Source organism: Lissotriton helveticus, chromosome 8 (assembly GCF_964261635.1).
Source record: "Lissotriton helveticus chromosome 8, aLisHel1.1, whole genome shotgun sequence".
Lineage (NCBI taxonomy): Eukaryota > Metazoa > Chordata > Amphibia > Caudata > Salamandridae > Lissotriton > Lissotriton helveticus.
In genome coordinates this window covers 733,515,336-733,538,194 of record NC_136069.1, presented here as the reverse complement: position 1 = coordinate 733,538,194, position 22,859 = coordinate 733,515,336, and the positions used below count along the sequence as shown (strand labels likewise).

Below are 22,859 nucleotides of genomic sequence, written 5' to 3'. Positions count from 1 at the left end.
ATGCCTCGTCAGTCGTCTGGCCTGCCTCTCTATCTACCTGCCACGGATCGGGCCCATGCCACCCCCGTAGCACAGTATTCAACCCACCGGCCCACTGCCTCCGACCCCCAGCAGGATGCTTGTTACACTACTGCTTTGAGGGCATATTGCCACTGGTCACCACATTAAACAGCTTCAGATAATGCTCTGTACCTCAAAGTAAGGCAATTCCCAGTGAGTCAGGAGTATGGGAGTAGCTGCAGAAGTTGTTAATCTTATCTGAATGCAAAATATAACATTGTTGAAGCCACAACTTTTGTATGCATATGGTCTTGCTACAGAACAAAGCTAGCCAAAAGGAATCTTTCTAAGATTTATTTTGTACAGTGCACCCATCTCACAGTAGAGTTTAAAAAATAATCTTTCCAGAGTAGGAGAATATTGATGTTATAATTGGGACCAGATTTATGGAAGTATTGTTTTTGGTTTGCTTAAGTTTTATAATGCGGACTTGACACACAATCTTTTCAGGATTTATAAACCAGAGCAAATTGGTATTTGTTACAACACTCATCCACATGGGAAAAGTTTTCAGGTTTTTCTAGGCATAGTATTTTTTGTACTGCAAGGGGGCCCTTCCAGTAAAAAACCTAAGCTAGACTCTCGCAGACACCTTTGCACCATAGTGCAAACGCATGTGCATGGTGCTCGACTGCCTAATGGTGCAGTGGTGCAAGGGAGAGGGGTAGACATGGCACTTTCCTGCTCTCTCCCTGTGATGCAACGCAGCAAATTTGGGTGTTGTGCTGCGTTAAGTGACACTTTTGTAAATCTAGGCCTTACTTTAGAACTCATGGCATTGCAAATAATTCATGGTATTGTATAAAGATGGCATATTGTATCCAAGAGGCCTGTTTTTGACAGGAAGGTTCATTGAGGAGGTGATCCTCTAAATATTTCCCTACCACCAAATCCATATTCCTAAACTAATATAGTGGGACCCTGCAAGGGAATACTGGCAGTCGGCTAAGGTGCTTGTAACATGGAATTTTTAAGGTGTAATCGAGCCAGTAATGATTTATTATTGATCCACAGCCACTCTAAGTTATTCATTAAATCACCTGGGAGCTATCTTCACTTGGCCTGCCGTTGGTATAAAAACCTGCATGAGTATTTCATAGCCATCTTAAAGCCCTTATGTAGTCATTGTCTAGTAATCCACGCTCATTCTGTAGTTGTCCTACTATAATCCTAAATAATCTATGCTCATTTTTGAGTTATTATTAAATCATCCTGGAGTAATCCACACTCATCCTGAAATTATCATGGGGTCATTCCAGAGTAATCCACTTCCATCCTAAAGCGGTAATAGGATCATCCAGGAATAATCCACAATCATCCTTAAATTGTCTGGAGCCCATCCTGGAGTAATCCACACTCATCCTAAAGTTGTCAATTAGTATTCGTGGAGTTGTAAAAGGTAATCACTCCCTGCCAGTGGAAGTCATCAGAACACCATCCTAGAATAGTTTTTGTGATTACAGTAAGAGTCATCCCATTTACATTTTTTCCCCTGTGGGCATACTTCAGGATGGTTTGGGATGACGTCCCCAGATAATTGCAGGAGAAGTCATCCAATGACTTCAGAATCACTCCAGGATGATCTTCCTTTTTGACCAGGGCATGACTGGCCATGGGCTCATCGCACCCGAATCAGTGTGTGTTTCTTTCGTCCTGTGTCTCAGGCCTATAACGTGCCTTTGATGAAGCTCCTGCTTCTCTCTCTTCTGACGTTCGTGCAAGTGATTTACGCGTTTCAGAAGTGCAGAAGCCTACACGTCTTAGTCTTCCTGCTGTGTTGTTGATCGTCCTTTGCTGGAAGAAATGCAGTATTCACTTAAATGTCGTTTCTTCACAATATGCAAACATTTGGTGTTTGTGTGCGTGCTCATAAATGTATTCATGGCGGCTGTGAGTGAAGGATCACCAGTCCTTGAAACCAGTTAGTACAATCTGTGATTGGCAACGGTGACTTCCCCATGTTATCCTGTGAGTTCATGGGGCTGTTGTAGAGGAATCTCCTGACTTGTCTTCACCAGACATTGAGGGGGGGAGCTAAGTATTTTAGAGGTTTCACCTTCTGAATGCATGTCCACCAGCTCTGTTTGTGTTCTCTCTCTCTCCCACTCTCACTCTCACTCTCTCTCTCTCACTCTCTCACTCTCTCACACTCCCACTCTCACTCTCTCACACACACATATATATATATATATATCATTCCAAGCACCACTTGTGTCTCCTGGCTAGCGTTCACATGGCTTACCTTGTTTTTATAGCAGTTCCTTCCTCTAGCGTGAGCAATAATTCTTAAATATTGCATCCTCCTAATCAACAGATACACAGGTATTTAGGGGCTATAAAGGAGAGAATAGGGACTAAGTGGGCATTCGCATCGGGATTGTTCGCAAAGTCAGCACAAAAGGCTTCTTTGCAAACCTCTGCAAATTAGAGAAAAACACAGTACTTGACAAACTCTCACTGTCTAACATTTTTAAGGCGATGTCCTAATAAACCCCGGATTTTTAATTTATTTCAAATCCAACATCCTTTGGAGTGCATGTTTCTTCTTACTCTCTCCCCTGTGCTACTCACAGTTCAGATCTACCCCCCCTACCCTCTACATGTGGCATCCCGACTCCCCAAAGTTTATTTTTTCCTGTGCCCCTCCTATGTGTTATTTATTTATTTATTTTACACACAGCTAAGTCAGGTCCTACCTTGCTGCTCTCCAAGATGGGTATCTAACCATCTTAAAATGGTAAAGTAAATCATAGGGGACACCATGTCCTGGTGCATTTGCACATATATATATACTGAAAAATAAACCCCTATGTGTCTGTCACCACACTGGTGCCAGAAACTTTCCTAAAGTTTGCAGGTTCCACATTCTATGTATTTGCTTTTAAATGTGTATTTTTATTAAATAATAGGTAGTCCCCGTCACCAGCTACACATTGCACCTTGCATTTTAAGATTATTTTTTTGTATTTTTATTCATTCATTCACACCCTTTACGTTAATATAGCCATAGCTTTACTGTATATTTGCTATAAAAGCTCAAAGTATGATATAGTGTGCACTTTTTCCTTTAAATAATCACTCCACTGCAACAAAAACAAAATTGCCATTTACAATGCCAATAGCTCCAACTCCAACAAATGCGAGACCTATTGCATTGATTGCAAATGCTTGTTTCTTCTTCCTTCCTTCATTATTATGCCTTCCTGTTTGTTGTGCTTCCTAAATATAATCCCGCGCTTTGTCAGATTATTTGAAACTCTTGAGTGTATCTATTATTTTTCTCTCCATGATATACACCCATCTTCCTGTACCGCACTTAATTTCACTAGCCACCTTCGCTTTTCCAGTTAAGTTCCATTTCCTCTGTCTAGTATATCAATGTGGACACTCTTTGATTCTATTACAGGACCGGAGGCTTCAGATTATGCTTCTCTTTCTTTTACTGTAAACTCACAGCAGCCAATAAACGTACAGTTTCATAAAAATAAACCACATTAACCATGATGCTCGGCCTAAGCCATGCCTCCTTAGCCCTACAAGAGCCCTGGTAACAGTCCCAGCTTCCTCTTTCTTTGCTGCTCACAGCAAGAGATAAGTGCCTGCTCCCTTCTCTCTGTGTGTTTTGCATGTTAGAGATGTAGACTACTGAATTGCAATATTTGGTATTGCGGATGACAGCGCGCGCTGCGTGTGCTTTGTGATACTTTTGTTCATGTGTTATTTTGGTAAATTGTTTATTTAGGTTGCGAGCATCCTCGCGCTTTATTCAGGCTCGTTGCCGCTCGCTAGCAGCGGCCGTGTTAGGAGCGCTCTACGCTTGTGATCGGAGCTCCGCTCCAACTCTCTCCGCATCGCGCCTCGGCGCTTCCAGTACCGTGCCGCGCTGCGGCTTACCTAATATCTTCAGCCGCGCCTCGGCCGGCCTGGAGCTGCGCGTGTGCTTCCCTCATCGCCCCAGCGCTTTCTGGAGCCGCACACCACCCGGCATTACGCGAGTAGCGTGACGCGCGCCCGTTGGGCTACTTTTAGTAGGATTTGGGCGCGGGTTGGGCTACTCGCGTTTTCTTGCCGATTTTGCCCGCCTTTACACCGCGATTGCTCGTCTAAGCTGGTGGAGTGTTACACCTGACTGGTTGTCCTAATAGTCTGCCTTTTAAAGAGTGAGCACACACTCTGTATATACGTTTATTGGCTCCTACGCCCCTTGGGCTGCAATAACTTGAATACAGCACTGCTGAGGGGTTCTGGTACTGAGAAACTACTTGTGTCTGTGTGCAGTGGGGCTGACCCCCCCACCCCCTTACTCCCCTTGTGCCTTACTTTTGTGACTTTGGGAATCTACTTGCCCCACTGTGTGTGGATTATGGAGGAGTGGGCGCATTTTGATGAGGAGGCAGGGGAAGAAGTTTATGAAGAGCAGCCTGCTGCTGCTGTGGAAGACAGGATTGTGGAGGCTCTGGATGCTTCGGTCCAGGCCTCAGTCAATAAGGCAGTAGAGAGCACAGTGCCTTCAACTGTGCAACAAGCATTGGCGGCTGCGCTCAAACCAATCACCAAGCAGCTGGAGAATTTCGCGAAACGCCATGGATTTACTAAAGATAAGTCCGTTAAAAAGGCTCCACCAGCCACTACTGCAGGCAACGCTGCAGGCAACACTGCAGGCAACACTAATCAATGGCCACACACTGACGTGTTAGGTTCCCTTCCGGCACCTTCAGGGCAGGATCATGGCTACTCTACTGGTGGCAAGGCTAAGAGCAAACAAAACTATGTGGACACTGATACTACTACCACCACAGGTACCGACACTACAGATACGGACGAGGAACAACCACCGAAGAAGGCAAAGAAATGCGCCTCTTCTGCCTCAGTCCCTCCCTCTAATACCCCCTTTACATTCAACCCTAGCGAGATCGTTCACCCTAGATCTTCGGATTGGGTCCTGGCCACAGCGGTGGCGGAGTACTTACAGGAAAACATTAGAAAGGGCTTTGATAAAGAGGTCCGTAACCGCCTGAGATCTGAATGCCCTCGACCCGAGCTCGCCCATAAAGTGGCGGAGACTCCCGAGATAGACGTTAGCCTGTTAACCTTTTTGAAAAAATTTGCAATGGATCCTAAAAAAGGGATCGAACGCGCCTGGCGCTGTTGCCAAGATAAGATGCTGGACGTGGTAGGTCCATTGGCAAAGATCCTCGAGATGGCGCTACAGGCCAAGGAATCCAACGTGCCAGTTGACCCAGATATCCTAGCTGGTTGGACCCAGCGTGCCATCTGTTTGTTAGGCAATGCTAATTGCGCACTGTCTACGGAACGGCGCAAGTCACTATTAATGAGAATGGATTCTAATTTAACGGAGTTGGCAGCGGCGGAACCAGGACCCTTGGCTGAGGGCAACCTGTTTGGGGATCGTTTCGTGAAGGATGTCTCCAAATACGTGGGGACCTTCACTTCGCTAGATAAGGCTCAGACCGGAATCAAGTGTGTGTTTCACCAACAAATTTTTAACAGGGCCGGACGAGGTCGGGGACGCTCGCCAGGCCGCTTCGCCAACCAAGGTCCCCCCAGAGGTGATTTCGGTAGATGTCGAGGTGACTGGGATTCCACCAGAGGTGGTACGTTCTACCCCAAACGAGGCCGATTCAACAAAGGCAGATTCCAAGGAGGTGGCAACAGAGCAGGTTTCCACTCCCAGAATTCAACAGGTGAGTGCAATCAATTGTTTTCCTATTCCATTGGGGGGGTCGCACAAGACATTTCTTTCACAATTGGAGTCTTCTGACCCAGGATTCGTGGGTCTTGCAGACTGTTCAGGGGTTTCAACTGGAATTCTACGAGACTCCCAGACAAAGGACCAGTCCGAGAATTCTCAATTTTTCCCAACAAGAGAGGTCTTTTATAGACCGCGAGATAGAAGAATTGCTTCACAAACACGCTATAACGGTGTGCGATTACAATTCACACGGGTTTTGCAGCAATATCTTTCTAGTTCAGAAAAAGGGAGGAGGTCACAGACTTGTGTTAAATTTGAGGGACTTCAATTACTTCCTGGTATACAACCATTTCAAGATGGAGGGCTTCCATCTGTTGGCAGATCTACTGCGGCAAGGCGACTGGATGGTCCGTTTGGATCTGAAAGACGCCTATCTGTCTATTCCCATCTATCCACCTCATCGCCGATTCCTCCAATTTCAGTGGAACGGACGATGGTTCGAATACTCGGCCCTTCGTTTCGGGCTTTCCTCTGCTCCCTGGTGCTTCACCAAGGTGATGAAGCCGGTGGTGGCTCACCTTCGAGAACAGGGTATACGATTGATAATATACCTGGACGACATGCTGATCATGGCTCGGAGCCCGGATCTGGTGTCGCAACACCTGCAAACGACCATTACATTACTTCAGAATCTGGGGTTCGTTATCAACCAGGCCAAATCGGCTCTGATTCCGTCGCAATCAACGGATTTCCTAGGTTTGTGATCAGTTCACAAGCTGCGCAGTTGAGTCTTCCGAAGTCGAAACTAAAAGACATACGGAAGGAGATTCTATCTCTTCTCAGCAAACAGGTAGTTTCGCTCAGGACGGTCGCCAGAGTAGTGGGTTTGTTGGCGTCGTCCGTTCAAGCGATATTTCCAGGGCCCCTTCACTACCGGGCGCTACAGAGACTGAAAATCCAGCACCTTCAAAGAGGGCTGGCTTACTCAGACCTGGTCCCCCTATCACAGGAAGTGAGAGACGAGATGCAATGGTGGTTGAACCACGTGGAGGCGTGGACCGGCAGGGCCATTTTCGGTTCACTGCCCGAAGTGGTTATAGAATCCGACGCCAGCCGTTGGGGCTGGGAGGCGCGCTGTGGCGCAGTTTCAACAGGAGGAAGATGGTCTCCTCAAGAATTGGAGCTACACATAAATTGCTTGGAGCTCCTAGCAGGATCCTTCGCGATCAAGACCCTCTCCCCGCAGCAAACATCGTGTTGCATTCTTCTCAGAATGGACAATGTCTCTGCGGTACGATACATAAGCAAACTGGGGGGGACGAGATCGTCCATGTTGGGACAGATTGCCAAAGATTTTTGGCATTATTGCCTCAACCGTCAGATCACTGTTATAGCTGAATACATACCGGGACAGTCCAATGTGGTAGCGGACTGGAACTCGAGACACCTGCGGGATTACAGCGATTGGCAGCTGCATCCCACAATGTTTCAATGGCTGCAGGATCTTTGGGGTCCTTGTCAGATCGATCTGTTTGCATCCAGGCTGAACAGCCATCTGCCCAAATTTTCAGCTGGAGGCCGGACCCAGCGGCGGCAGCGACGGATGCTTTTCTGCAGGACTGGTCGGGAGTAGTGAACTACGCGTTCCCTCCCTTTCTCCTCATTCCACGAGTGGCATCGTACATTCTCAAGCAGAGAGCGGAGGTGGTCCTGGTGACGCCTCTGTGGAGGTCGCAACCTTGGTTCCCGACGCTGTTGGGGATGTGCTGCGACCTTCCCAGGATGTTGCCCTGGTCGGAATCCCTTCTTCTGGGACCTCTACGGGAACAACATCCATTGATCTTGTCTCAGCGCCTAACGTTGATGGCATGGAGGCTTTCAGGCAACAGTGGAATTTGCCTGGAGTTTCAGGAACGGCTAATGACTTCATCAAACAGGCTTGGGCCCTTCCACGAGAAAAAGGTATTCTTCTGCCTGGAAGGGATGGTTATGTTGGTGCGTGGAACGGGACTTGGATCCCGTGGGGGCAGGCCTTTCACATGTCGTGAATTTTTTGGCGGAAAAGGCAGCTAGCGGTTTAGCCTATCGATCGGTGAATAACTTCCGATCGGCTATTTCCGCGGGGCACGCCCACATTGATGGGAAGCCAGTGGGAGTGCACCCTTTGGTGTGCAAACTCCTCAAAGGAATACGTGTAGCGAACCCTCCCAAGCCCAAATATTAGGGCTGTGGGATGTTTATTTAGTGATCAAACTTCTGGATAGTTGGCCCTCTAATGACTTGTTTTTTAGGAAGCAGTTATCAGCTAAACTGGCTATGCTACTATGTTTGTCAGCATGCAGGAGATCTTCGGATGTACGTGCACTGGATATTACAGGTAGAGTATTTATTCCGGAGGGAGTTTCCTTTACTATTACAGGTCGCACAAAAACTATGTCTAGACAGATTGAATATAATGCCTTTCATAGTAATGCCAAACTTTGTGTTGTCCAATGCTTGAAAGCCTACGAGGAGTGTACTCGTTCTTTGAGACCGACTGGGGTTACCCAGCTTTTGATCGCTGTGCAAAAGCCGTTTAACCCTGTGTCCTCGGCCACTATTGCTAGATGGCTTAAGTTTATCATGAAAGAGGCTGGTGTTGATGTTCAACTGTTTGGGGCGCACTCAGTGAGGGGTGCTATGGCTTCAAAGCCATATTTGGTTGGAGCTAATATTCATGATATTATGCATTGTGCTGATTGGTCATCTGAGTCGACATTTAAACAGTTCTACTATAAGCCGGTAGGAGACATTACATCTGTTGTTTTTGATTCAGCGTTAAACTAGCATAATCTGAAGCCTCCGGTCCTGTAATAGAATCAAAAATTAGCTAGCATTCGCGCCAAGAATTTTCAAATCTATTAAGGACACGGGGGCGAGGATTATCCTATGTCATGATATGATCAAGCTTACCCACCCGTTCTCATATCTTTGACACTGGTTTTATACAGAAGTTACGGGTTGTTTATATTTCTTTCTAGGTAATGACAAGAAAAAGGATTGAAGACTCTTCTGCTGAAGACTGAAGTTGGAACGATGTTCCCTGTTATCCCATGTTGGAGATTATTCTGAAGTTGGAAAGAGTTTTCCGTGTTATTCCATGTTGGAGAAGATATATAAGACTTTTGGATATCGGACTTATTCTGCATGTTCGTGCAAAGAAAGAGGAAGCTGGGACTGTTACCAGGGCTCTTGTAGGGCTAAGGAGGCGTGGCTTAGGCCGAGCATCATGGTTAATGTGGTTTATTTTTATGAAACTGTACGTTTATTGGCTGCTGTGAGTTTACAGTAAAAGAAAGAGAAGCATAATCCTCGCCTCCGTGTCCTCAATAGAATTGAAAATTCTTGGCGCGAATGCTAGCTAATTTTTGACTCTACTGCATGTAAGTCATTTAGCTTCGTTACACACTACCTTGCATACTCTTAATTCTACTGCTTTGCATCTTCTATCTTTTCCTCTGCCCACTAGTTCCTCCTATAGTTTTCATTTGTTAGTTCTTTTAGCACTGAAACTGTGGAATAAGTTTCCACCTCACACCCGGTTTGCATCAACTCCTCGATCTCAGCTCACCCACCTTAAGTATGTCTTACACCTACTCATCCGCCCTCCTCTCTAGTTCTTCGTCCCCAGCCTTGATGCGGCCGTTAAACTTTTTGTGCATTTTCAAAGCTCTGACTCTGAATAGATTGCTTACTCACAATTTTACAACTGAGAGATGAGTGCAGCACAACTGAGTCCCTGTAATATGACAAGGCAACATTGAACAGACATTGGCATAACCAACAGGTATCGCTTTTGGGACCTTATAAGTATTTAGTTATGCAGCACAATATCCTTGGTGCACCAATATCAACCGTTGCATGGCTAAACACTTATAAGGTCCCAAAGGCGAGACCTATTGGCTATGCCAATGCTTGTTGTTTGATAGAGGCTTGCATACTTAACAGACCGAACATCGGGAACTGTCTTCTTCAGTAGACACCGAAAACAGACTACAAATAAGAGCCGAAACAGTTGACGGACTTTCTTGTCTGACAGCTCCTAGAGGCCTGTTTTGTTGTAGGTGGACGCAACGTATTTCCCTTTTCGGCATCCTACAGTCCATGTCGGTGAACTTGTTGCCGTAATACATCAATATTGCGCTGTTATCCGAGTCTGTTTAGGTTCGTGAGCATTCCTCCCTGAAGAAAAACGTGAATGATGACTACTGATTATAAAGAATGTTAAATAAATGCTTTAAAAAATGTAAAAAAAAATGGTTTAAAAATGATGCGGAAATAGTGCTTTGTCTTTTATTTATTACGTTTTGAACGTTTCAGCGTGTTTTGGACTTCTCTCGGTAGGACTTGGAGCGCGCCGCAGACTTTCTCTTTAACGGAGATGGTGCTTGTTTTGTGATTCGGAGCCGGTGCCACTGGTTGTGCTGCAGGCTGCAGCCTGTCAAGCGCACAGATGGTCCCAGGCCTGCGAGCCATCGTCGCGACCCTGCGCTTCCCCGCCTCCTTCCTAGGTAAGAGGAACCGTGAAGGGACATGACGGGTCCTTCCCGGGGCTGTGCCGCTGCCGCCTGCGCGCTAGCTGCTGCACTTCTGTTTCTCTACTGGCCGTGGGATGGACAAGGTACAGAAAGCTGCGACTTGAAAGGACGCTCAGACCGCACACCTTCTCATAGGTAGCAGGGTTGAGACGGTCCCTACATTTCTTTCTAGCAGGCTGTACTATAGTCACCCATGAAGCAGTGTGCTTTCTGTTTCTATTATTTTTTTTAAGTGGACAAATACAGATTATATGGCTTATTAGGAGTTACAGCATACGGAGGTTATTACAGGATGACATCTAAATAACTCCGTACCCCGACATTTGTTTGTGGTACAAAACTATTATTTTAACATCTTTTTTTGTTATATTTTCTTTGTAAAACTAGACAGACGTCAAAAAGAACTACAGATAAATACTGATAAGATGGCACAAAAATACATTTGAATACATAGAGACAGAAATGTTAAAAAAATTAAATCGGGAGCCTTCATCATAACTTTATCCATTGTCAACAGTTTGTTTGACCTGAAATGGTAAAGTTATCACAGTACTGTAAACTTTCCTTGGTGTGTATCAGGGCAGCAGAAATCGATGCACATTATCAATACAAAGAAATATGACAGGTATACGTTGTGCAATCCAACCTTCTCCATAAGTAGTTTTCAGGTATTATTCATACAGCCACAGATGTTAGTTCTGCTCTCAAAAGTATTACAGTAACCGCTCAGGGTGCACATTCTTCATGTGGATACAGTTGTGAATGTGGAATCGTCTTTCAATCCGCTTGTCTTATCATTATGGACCAGCCTGAGATAAATTAAATTAAATATTGATCTACCAAAATGTGTATGTTGAATGTGTAAGTGTGGTGGGAGTAATCCATCGTGAGTAGATGTCTGTAACGCTACAAGTTAACCAAGCTTATGTCTTAGTGCCACGTTTTGCTACCTGTCGCTAGATCTGCTGCCCCCCCCCCCCACCTGCTGTTCCGATTTGTCCTGTGTAGGGTGCATCACACAGTTGAGGTCCCTGCCAATTATAACTGGGTTGTCTGAAATCTGAACTGTCTCGTGGACCGTTGGGATGGGGAACTACTCTTGCCCCATGTTTGGGTATAAATTGTTGCTATAGTCATAGGCTGGCCCGCCCATTCTCCCACCACGATCAGGTTGCCTGCCACTTTTGTGTATTTTGACCATCTTTTCCCCAAATTTGTGTTTGTAATGCAATAGTATGGCACCTCTGGCTTTCTTGGTAGGCGCAGCTGCATGATATTATGTAGGGAAGCACTTAGAGAGTAGTTGGTCCTGGTCTTAGCTGATGAGTCTTTTGTAAGAGACATGTATCTGCTCCCAGTCTCATAAGCTCCCCATGGATGCTCAGACGATGTATGTCACTATATTCAATTGTGTGCTTCTACACATCGCATGTGCAAAGGTGTGGGGAAGTGCTGCACAGGGTATTCAACACGAGAAACTTAGGCAACATCACTTATTAATAGTGCATCTAAGCCAATATTAACTATTTGCACATCTTTCAGTGGGAGGAAATGGCTTGTAGGCGATCCCTGTAGTACGCCGCTACTCTCGCCCTGCCCTGATGACACCACTTCAAACGAGCAAGAGGTATGGTAGCCATGAAGCAGTACTGAAGTATGCTCAGACCTCGGGTTTGTTGATTCACTAGCCGTGAACAGAGACAGCACAAGTCCAGACTGAGAAAACATCGGTCCACGGAGCCAAATCAGGGTTAAAAGAGTCACAGGTACAACTGGCCTGACTTGATAAAAAATGTAGTGGTAAATTAACCACACATAGTAGTCGCCACAATGCGCCACTACGAATCCACCGGTCCTGAAGAAAACCTCTAGATGCAACACAAGGCTAAAACATGTCGACCAGCACCAGTGCAGTAGATTGGTAACTTTGTCTACGCATGCACCTTTGTTTTTACTTTCTCACACCACCTAATTCATTAAAGTATCTCCCAAGGTTGTGTAGGTAATTTTATACTCACTTCACGAAGACACCTTCCCTCTTTTCACTCTTTATTTCTTGACCCTGCTGTAACACCACTTGGTCTTCCTCCAGGTGGAGGTCAGCAAATTCTCAGAATAAACGCTAAGAAGATGCTGTCATGTTACACAAAGGCGGAGAACCAAGATATACCGCCCCTATCTTGTGTACACGAATGAGAGTTTTTTACAGAAGGAAAAATACAACCCTGGTACGCAGGACAAGTGGTCCGTTCTCCCCCCTCTTGATTATTTGTATCTTCGTCTGGAAGCCAAATGGACCATTGCTTCTCCTTCCTTCCTTCTTTATTATACTACCCTAATTTGATTAAGAAACACGTCCTCTCTGATTACTCACAGGACTTAACTGTGCATGCGCAACACGTGACTGGTCAAGTTCTGGCCAACTCTAAATATCCTCGCATGTTATTAATAAAGTTGGCTGACTTTTGGGTCAAAGAGAAGGTTCTAAGAAAGGCAATTCAGGAGAAAGCAATTGATGTGAACAATGAGCATTCAATCCAAATGTTCTTGGACATGACTGGAATCTGCCTGAAGGAGGAAGGACATTTAAGGCTCTGCTCCTAGCAACCTTGCACCCCTGCCTCCCGAAATGCTATCAATCACACGGCTAAGATGAAAGTTCTGCATAAAGGCCAATTCAGTCTGTTTTCCACTCTTGACGAAACACAAAAGCTTCTGAGGGAGATGTCAGAGAGTGCATCGACTTGGCAGACTGTATCTTAAAACCTAAATCCCAACACTCCTTTTTGTTTTCCTCAGGAGTGGGGGTGTGGGTGGTGGTGGTTCAAGGAAACCTAGCACAATACCATGGTGCCAGATGAGCGAAGGTTGGGTCTCACAGGTCACAGAAGAGGGGGGCATAGAGGTGATGGGGTTAAGGAGGTTGCACTAGGAATATGGCCATTTTATGGCTCAGGTTTATACTTTGTGACAGGAAGTGGTTAAATCTCTTTATACTGCACGGTGAGAGTGGCTGGATTTTTTAGGGTTCTAACTTGTAATTTAAATGGACTAGGCAATAGACAAAAGTATATGGCTGCAGTTAGTTGGATAAAATTATGTAACTCAAGCTTTATCTCTTGGCAAGAAACCCACTTGAAATCAAATACTCCTAAACTGTTCATTGTGTTGTGGTTTTCCCATGCTTTTTTTTCATCAGTGGGGTTCATGTAGTGGGGTAGTTCTTTACTAATCCAGCTCCTTTAATTGGGGGAATGAAGCGTATTAGGAAGAATACCCAGGTACAATGGTTGTGGGTGGTTACATGTTTAGATTCCCAGTGTATTAATTCTGTTAACTATTACTGGCCAATAGAGGATGAGATGCGCCCTCTCAAACTAATGTATTCAGCTTTGATGGTTGCAAGGGGGCTAATCATCTGGGGGGAGGGCAATTTTTATCTGCTGCAGAACCCCCCAGCTTGATGCCACATGTAGCGATAAGAAACAACTAAAATATAAATCTGCCCCTATGGTGGTGCAACTTAAGGAAGATTATGGCTTATTAGCTCCATGGCGTACTGCAAATCCTGACAGTAGACTTTTTACTTGTTATTCTAAAAGATTTAACTCCTCAGCTCGGATTGATTATTTTTTTCTTTTCTTAATTTTCCACAGTTTAATAGATTTGTCTCACTAATTATTGGAAATTGCTTCTCGGGGCATTCTGTGGTTCCCCTTCAATTGAAAACTAGGTAAGTTAATATTAGAAGGACTAGATGGTGTTTTGATAGATCCCTATTAGTACGCAATAATTGGAAAATCATTGTGCGTATTTTTATTGAGGAAGTTTTTAGACTGAATGCGAATTTGGTATCATTAGCAAGTAATTGGGAAGCTTTTAAGGCTTGCTTACGTGGCCAGGTCATTGCATTTAAAGCAACCTCTATCAAGATTTGTTGTCCCTTGATTAAGGGAATGTGGACCAATCTAGAGCATGAGATTAAGGACTGTTTCCATGTATCTTCTCCCTTGCCTAGTAAATCTTTAAAACTGGCTAAAAGTAATTTTCGGTCTCCCCCTCCATCTTGTTCAAGTTGTGGACTAGTGGAAGCAATACATGCTTTTTATGATTGCCCTCAACTCTGTTCCTTCTGGTCTATGGTTGAGAAGGCCCTGGAGGGTATTTTTAAGGTACAAGGGAACTTGAACTTGAATTTAGTCAGAGTTGTCTTTGGGATGGACACTGATCTTTTTAGTTTATTAAGGGGGGCACAAGTGGCGTTATTTTTTAGTCTTATTATAATTGCGCGCAGGGAGATATGAAAACTATGGAAGGATGCTAGCCCACCTTTATATGAAAACTGGCTACGGGCGGCTTTGAGCACTGCACGGTTAGAATCTGGTTTGGCACAAAATGTAAATAGCACGGTGTGGGATCCCTTGTTGGAATGGGGAACAGAAATAAGGCTGGTCTAAGGCCCTGCTAGTCCTATGATTACACCAGGCCTCGGAATAAAGGGGCAGGGCGGGTCAGCCCAGGCTAATGCAAGAACGTCAGCCCTGGGCGCCCACGACGGAATGGGTTGAGAAAGTTTATTTGCACAGCTTTTGGTGGAATGAGGACAAAAAAAGAATAAGGAATTTTCGGAATTTCTTCTTGAATGAAGAAATAGTGAATGAAAAGGCTGCTTCCAGCAAGCTTACAAGGAAAGTAAACATGTGTGTCGCATCTTAGCTTGGTCAGTAAAATCTAGGGCCAGTGCCAATCGGACATCAGATATGGTAGATTCCGACACCAATAGCATCACTGCTAGTAAAGAAGATATCCAGAAAAAAATCTTTAAGCATTATTCCTCTCTTTATTAGGCACCATCTGAGGTAGCAGAAGATGCTATTGCAAATATTCCCAATATAATTCCATTTCCCCAGCTACCTAATGAGCATCAGGAATCTTTACTAAATCCAGTTTCAGAAACAGAATTTAGGATGGCTTTGGCCAATGCTAAGGCAGCAGGACTGGACAGCATTCCCATTGAGTTTTATAAATAATTATATTGTGTTTTCTCCAAGATACATTGATAAAACTTTTTAATGAGATAATTGCAGGTGGGCCTATCTCTCCTACATGTTCTCAATCCACTGTATTAAACTTTTTGAAATAAGATAAATTGTCGTCTCTCAATTCTAATCCGAATAAGCCTATTAATTTGTCAAATGCGGACTATAAACCTTTAATGAAGATCTTAACCAACCGCCTACTTCCTGTTGTCCAGAAATTAATTAATGGGGCTAAAAATGTCTTTATTCCTAATAGGTCTGTGGTAGTTGTCACTGCCTATTTGATTCAGGCCATATACTATTTCTCGGTCAAGAATACCAAAGCTGCCTGATGATATATCACTGGATATATCGCTCCCCTATGGATCCGGCCTATCTGCTGGACAGATATCAGATGAGAAGAGAGGGGTATTTGGGGGCGCTGTATTCGAAGGCCCGGGAAAGGAAAGTACTTCGGCCCTACAGCACACACCGTTGCAATGTAGCACCAGGCGAACTGCCGTCTCGGTTGGTCAAATGTACTGACCAAAGCCACACCACTGTGGTCTACCCAGCGCCTTGGACTACTATGTTATCAACCTGGGTTTGATAAGTGGGACACTATAGGAATCTCCGTCATCGGAGACTGGGTGAGAAAAGGCACAATCTTTAAATTTGAGGACTTACGTAAGCAATACAAACTGGCCCCGGGGAGGTATTTCGGTACCTACAGAGTAGTCATGGCCTTACCACAGCCTTTCCTGACCTGAGCGACATATCAGAGTCGTCCCCCTTGGAGGATCTGCAGCTAGATGGGCCCCTGCTCAATAAGGTCACGTCAGTCACCTATAAAAAACTGTGTAATAACTTACCAGACATGTTTCATAAACTGTGTGGGAAATGGCAGGTAGATCTCAGGCTCATTGGACTGACAGGCAGCACTGATGTCCCCAAGGGAGGCAGCCATCACAATCCATTTCCGACTAATCCAACTTAAGATCCTACATAAATCATATCTCACCAGGGTGACATTGGCAAAGATAGGCTCGAGATCTGATGTGCTCTGATTGCGTGGTTGCTGTCAAGCTGCAACATTTTACCACACAATTTGGGACTGCCCAGAGGTACAACCCATATGGGAGGGGGCAACGAGACCTATCCAGGATGCGCTGGGAAAGGGACTCACCCTCACACCACGGCTGGGCCTTCTCAATATATGGGAACAGACTGACCTCACAGAGGTGGAACAGCAGTTGACCACACTGGGCTACACCTTAGTTAAACAAAAGATTGCAAAAAAATGGGGCGTGGCGGATAGGCTTTCCCATAGAGTATGGGTAAAAGAGGTCGACAAATGCACGATAGCTGAGAAGGAGGTGTTCAAATCGAGAGGACGTCCGAAGAAGTGGGACAGAAAATGGGGCAAATGGAATGTATATAGAGGCACTATATGTGTTCCCCCATTGGTAGAAATGGAATTTCAGCGCACTGAGGGGCGACCTTTGGAGATACCGTGATTACACCTGATTTATCCTTTTATGGTTCAATGTACTGTCTTATCTGCCAACACTTTTACTCAAGTACTGTATGTGACTTTTTATACTTTGAAACTAATAAAAATATGTTAAAAAAGAAAACAACAAATCTGCCGTAATTACGGTCGACCTAATTAGTTGGCTGGCTCTATTTGAGACTTTTAGGAGGTTTGGTTTTCCTGTAAAATGTATAACTCTTAAGAATCTCAGTGCAGGAGCAGTAGCTACGATTAGTCTCAAGTAATGTAGGGCAAGTTTATATTTTCACGTGAAACACGTCAAGGGTGTCCTCGTTCACCAGTTTTATTTACTTTTCTTATTGAACCTTTGGCTATTCTTTCACGAAATAATGATTCTATTTTACCTCCAGTTTCTGGTATGTCCAAACTAAAAATATTTTGTGGATTATATTATTCTATATTTGGATACAGATCGAGCTAATATCGAAAAAACTCTTGATAGGTTTAACACGTTTGTTAATTGGGGGCTACAAGATTAATTACAACAAATCAGAAATTTAGTTGTTTTATGCTTCCGTTGAGGTTCTTCCTATTGTACTTAGTGAGCAGTGGGAGCACGCTCGTCCTTATCGATATCCGTGTCTTTGTCACCTCCAACATTCTTGATCTGAATGGGATAAATAATTATGCATGGTCAAAAAAGTTAAGAGAATGTTGAAATCCTGACGTTTTTTGCCCCTGTCAATTATAGGCCTATTTGCCCTAATTAAAATGTCATTTCAGCCTCTGTTTTTGTTTTCTAATATACCTATTCCACTTAGTAAAAGGATCTTTAAGGCAGTGGACAGTGTATGTAGGAGATTTATATGGCCATCTTCGTGCCCACGTATTATTGATTTGTCAGCTATCCAATTAGACAAAGACCAGGCCATGCTGACTCTACCCGATTTTTATCGATAGGATCAGGCAGCCTTTGTCTATTATCATGCATGTTTATATGCTGATCCATTCTCACGTATACATTTCTTTTTAATTGATGGTGCAAGAGGTAGGGTTGCAGCTCTCAGTTTTTCTGAAATCATGGAAAAGCCCCAAGAAAACAAGATACAAAATGATAAAAGCAATAATTCTGCGTAAAAATGAATTGGCGTTAAAATATACGATTTCTCTTGCTCATTATTTTTACTCTTTACAGGATTGTGATAGGATCTGCTTGCCGATCCCCCCCAACCCCTAATTCCACTTTGGAACAGATTGGGGATAGACACGTTATCTGATTTTAGAGTCCATGGTAGATGGAAGACCTGGCAGCAGTTAGATCAGTTAATCTACAAGAACCCGTCCCTATGTTTTAGTTTTGCCCACATTTCCAGTTGCTCGTGGAATCTGAATCCCTATTTTTGATCCAGTCAGTGCTAACGTTTTGAAACTTTTTATTAAGCATAATATGATCGGAGTTGCAAGCTGTTACAAAGTGTTGCATTCGCAACTTCAGCAGTCCTATATTTCTGAGCATCTTCAAAAAGTTGCATCAGTTACTGGATGTGCTATTTCTCAAAATCAGTGGACAGATATTTCCATGTTTGGTCATAAACTGTTCAGGGCAGCCAATTTTAAACCAATTAATTTTTTTGCTGGTTTGGCTCTTTATTATACTATCCAATTTCTAAATAATTGCTTTACAAATGTTCTAAATATTTGCTTTAAATGTACCACAATGGTTAAGTGAGATTGGGCACATATTTGTTTCACTTGTCCAGCCCTGTATTAGGTTTGGCAGTAGATTTTTGCTTTTTTATCTGTAAGATTATCTAAAAAGGTGGAGCCAGGCTTATTAGTAGCACTCTTTGGGGGTATTGACTAACAATGAAGCTTTCACGCGATTAGAACAGAAGTTCATTTTTATGGCAGCTTCGTTTGCTAGATCACTCATTTTACAGTGCTGGAAATCTTTCAGATGCCCATATACAGGCCAGTGGCAATCCAAAAGGAGCAGGATAGGACATCTAGAATATATGTATCCAAAGAGAATGAACCAAAGTGATGTATTTGAGCAGCTGTGTGGCTATTTCCCGCTGTGTACAGTGGGGTATAATGATTTATCAGCACAGCCGGAACATGTTTTTGTTTGTATTGAGATTCTATTTTTGGTAGCTGCTTCAGGCAATTTTTTGTGTATGTATTGCTCATTTGCACTTTTTAAGCATGTTTGTACATGGTATATTGTACTTTGTCGGAATGTTTTATGCACTAGGGTGATTATTTGGTTAGGGCTTTCCCTTCGTATCTGAGCAGGTTGAAATTGTGCTCTTAACAGTTCTGCGGCTTTATTGCGCTTGTTCACTTTGCATTTTAAAAATGTATGAGCAGTGTATGTATATATATATATATATTACCTACTGGCGGTCGCCAGTAGGTATATATAGTTAGGATTTTTTCTCTATGGGATTTTTGAAAATTCTATGTCTAATAACTTTGGCGTTTGTGGACGGAATTGGCTGAAATTTTCAGGAAAATGGCACATTTTGTTTCTGAGCAGCCCCTGAAAATTTTGGGGGGGTTCGTCAAGGGGGGGCCGAGAAAAAAGGGGGGTCCCAAAACGCGTTTTTCCCATGTTAATTTCCATAGGGCGGTTGGCCTCACTTTTAGCCCGAACGGCTGAATGGATTTGCACGAAACTTGGCAAAATTGTAGGGACTGGTAGCCCGATGTGCCTTTTGTAGGTCTCAATATATGTGCTCCAGTGGATTTTGAGAAATTAACGTTTAAAAAAAGATATATATCTGTAAGCGCGCTCTGGGCAGCGCTCCAGGACGCGTACTTTTCGCGCAACGGAGCTTTGTGAAGCGAAGCTGATTGGTTCTCTGGCGTCTGTCAACATTCCAAAAAGTCCGTAGCGGCCGCCATCTTGTCTCTCGGTAGGATCGAGAGACAAGAGGAGGCCAAAACAAAGGGGCAAATAACCATAAGGGGGCATAGTAGATCCTCCCTGACCCCCTAGGTTTAATGTGGAGGCTTTAAAACGGCCCCGCGGGGCAAAAAAAAAAAAAATTTTTTTTTGTTTTTTTGCGTGGGTAGCGCCCGGTCCGGGAACCGGGAAGCTTTCTGGGCAGCGTACTGCAATGAAAAATGAATGATAGACTTTTCAAATACTGTTGTTAATTGATTGTTGGTTTTGTTGATTATTTTTTATTTTTTTTTATTTTTTAAGGATTGTTTATTGTGTTTAATAATTTATTAAACTTTCTAACGCGGCACGTCATATGACGCATTACGCGACAACGCAGGTCCAGAATATAGTCAAAATGTCTCCACCAACCAGCGGACGGCACACAACCCCTTTCAGCAGGCTAAATAGTTCTGTTAAATGACAACAGAAGGGACAGGCAACAAGAACCATCAGTCAAAGAGGGGAGGGCAAGTTCTTCTCTACCGGGTCACGTTGGAGCGCTACCGGAACTGATCGAATTGGTAGTCTACAGTGTTTCTGGATGTTTCAGACTGAAGCTGGCGTTAGCATGAGAGCACCACCATTTCGTAGCTCCGTCGTGGCCATTCCACGAGCAATCATGCTAGGTGCTCCCCACCAGAAGCCTGCGGGAGTCGGGGGCCCCCAAGACTTTTGTAGAATCTTCAAGGATGAGGGGACGCTTTCGAGAATGGAGCCCAAGCTCTAGCAGACAAGCGTCCGAGTTCCAAGGTGTCGCAGGCCCATTTTAGTGGACCACGCCCAAATCTGAAGAGATGGCCGCCATTTTGAGAGTCCTGTGGCAGCCGCCTATCGCTGCACCGCAAGAGCGGGAGCAACTCAAGTACATGGTGAGCGAGACGCTGTAGTCGAAAGAGCGGGCGGTAAACAGCTGAATAGCGGAAGAGGCACAGTGTAGCAAAAGCGGGCTGAATGGCAAATGAAACGGAAAAGGGGTGCCCCACTACAGCGTGTCTTTAGGTGAAACGGATTGTGGGACAAGGTGAAGAATGGAAGAGTCACCAAAAGGAAAAAAGTTCCGCTTGACCCCGGGAGCCGGCCACCTATGTCGGGGGCGATCTCAGGCCACACCAGGGCAACACGACTTGGGGAGGGGGCCGGAGCCAAGCGCCCCCTCCGAGTCCGCGACATGACACCGTCCCTCGGGGGCCTCCGTCAAGCGGTTCAGGGTGGCACCGCATCACAACAGCCCCCACTTACTTTAAGAATAGTGAAGATGAAGCAATTGCAAATAGGCTTCAGACAATGTTACAAGCACTCCTCAAAACTTTGAACTTTCAGAGTGCATGAGTTGGGACAGCGAGGGGTGATTTGGTTTCTCGGACTGTTTTTCTGGTCTCTCACCACTGGCATACTTTAACGTTTTCTTGTTTCTAGGACATTAATAGGTTTTATCATTACGTTATGTTATCGTTTCTTTGTTTGTTGTTTAATAAAAGTTCATGTTCATCAGTGGCCTACTGATTTTCGTTTTCCTATTTTTTTCTTTCCAGGTTGTTTCATGGTAAAGTTTCTGTTAACAGGATACAGTGATCACTTCGTTATTATTGCATATGTCCTTTTCACTAGGGGTGCTCTCTGGTCGGGCCAGATGACGTATCTCTAGTAAATGGTCCGGGTGAAAAAGGTGCATCAATCAGTGGGGAGTAGATAGGCATGACAGATTACAACGGGGGAGAAAGGTCCGCATTACGTACCCTTTCACTACTTGCAAAGATTTTCCTACGTTTATTTGCAAACAGGGAATACCTCCAAAAAGAACTAATTCCCAAACAGTCAATGTTCGGACAATCAATCAATCAATGAGGAATGAAATAGGTACGACGTGTTAAAGGCTTGCGTTACCTACCCTTCACTATCTGCAAAGGGAGAGAGAATATTCCTATTCTTCCTCGTTTGCAGGTAGAGAAGATCCTTAAGAGAATTAACTTCGAACAATTCAATGCTCGATTGAAACAATCAACAAGGGGTACTGTGAACACAAATGAACGCCGCTTATGTACATACGCATTGCTATTTTCAACAGGTTGTTCCTAATGTTTCTATTTTAGCGAGGTCAAAAAGAGATCCCATTAGTGGCCTACTGATTTTGCTCGATTCCTTTTGTTTTTTTACACGATTTTTCGCTATCTGCAAAGACTAAACAGAGTATTGCGACTCTGTGCTTGTTTGTAAATAGAGAATGAACCAAAGAGAACAATCAATCAAATGGAGAGAGAAGCAGGCACAACGTATTACAAAGGGGGCAAAGGGCTGCGTTAACTACCCTTCACTATCTGCAAAGAGAGAGTACTCCTAATAGAAATGAGGGGTGGGGGGCAGTATTCAAAGCAGATCAGTGTGCATAAACACGAAAATGTTTTTACTTACCACGTACTTGACATTCGACAGCTTATGATATTTGCTATTAAAAAACCATTGAAATTCACTGAAAAAACCATAGGTTATAGACCATATATAGTTAGGAATTAGCATTTACAAAACCTTGAAAATTCACTGAAAAAACCATAGGTTATAGACCATATATAGTTAGGAATTAGCATTTAAAAAACCTTATTTTACTCACACAAAACCATTGAAATTCCATATATAGTTAGTTGCACTAACTATATATCGCGCACCCGCAATCCACTGCTGATCATGTCACATATTACATCATTCATGACATGGTCAGTGACATCACTGATGACATCACTGATGACATCTCAAATGACATCAATGACCACATCACTGATGATATCATTCATGTGACAATACAATGCATCTCCTCACGTTTTAATATAACCTCTGTTTCACCCAGTGTTAAATACAGAGTATAATTTTTGAAACCATTGACACACCAATACTAGTTACTACATACGTACTCACTGATTCCTACGTCTACACACACATTCACTCATTCACCCATACAATCATTCATACATACAATCACTCATCTTTACAACACTATCATATGCACTCATACACCTATACAGACACTTACACTCTGCCACTCATCCATGGAGTT

At 43.9% G+C, this 22,859-nt stretch overlaps 1 protein-coding gene across 7 annotated transcripts in view; it reads left to right on the top strand.

Moving 5' to 3' along the window:
* The window catches only part of NAXD (NAD(P)HX dehydratase), a 476,460-nt gene that overhangs the window by 49,986 nt on the left and 403,615 nt on the right, over window positions 1-22,859 (top strand). The window contains exons 1-2 of one of the 7 annotated variants that reach the window (XM_078657549.1): window positions 10,244-10,323; window positions 14,007-14,083. The exons of 3 other annotated variants lie outside the window; for them this stretch is intronic. Coding sequence is in view for 3 of the 4 variants with exons in the window: in XM_078657546.1 (XP_078513672.1) it covers window positions 10,346-10,433 (88 nt within the window). In the remaining variant the exon portion in view is untranslated. Of the gene's footprint in view, window positions 1-10,186; window positions 10,434-14,006; window positions 14,084-22,859 lie in introns of those variants that run through there. 3 more of the 7 variants (XM_078657548.1, XM_078657544.1, XM_078657546.1) reach the window with 3 other exon arrangements.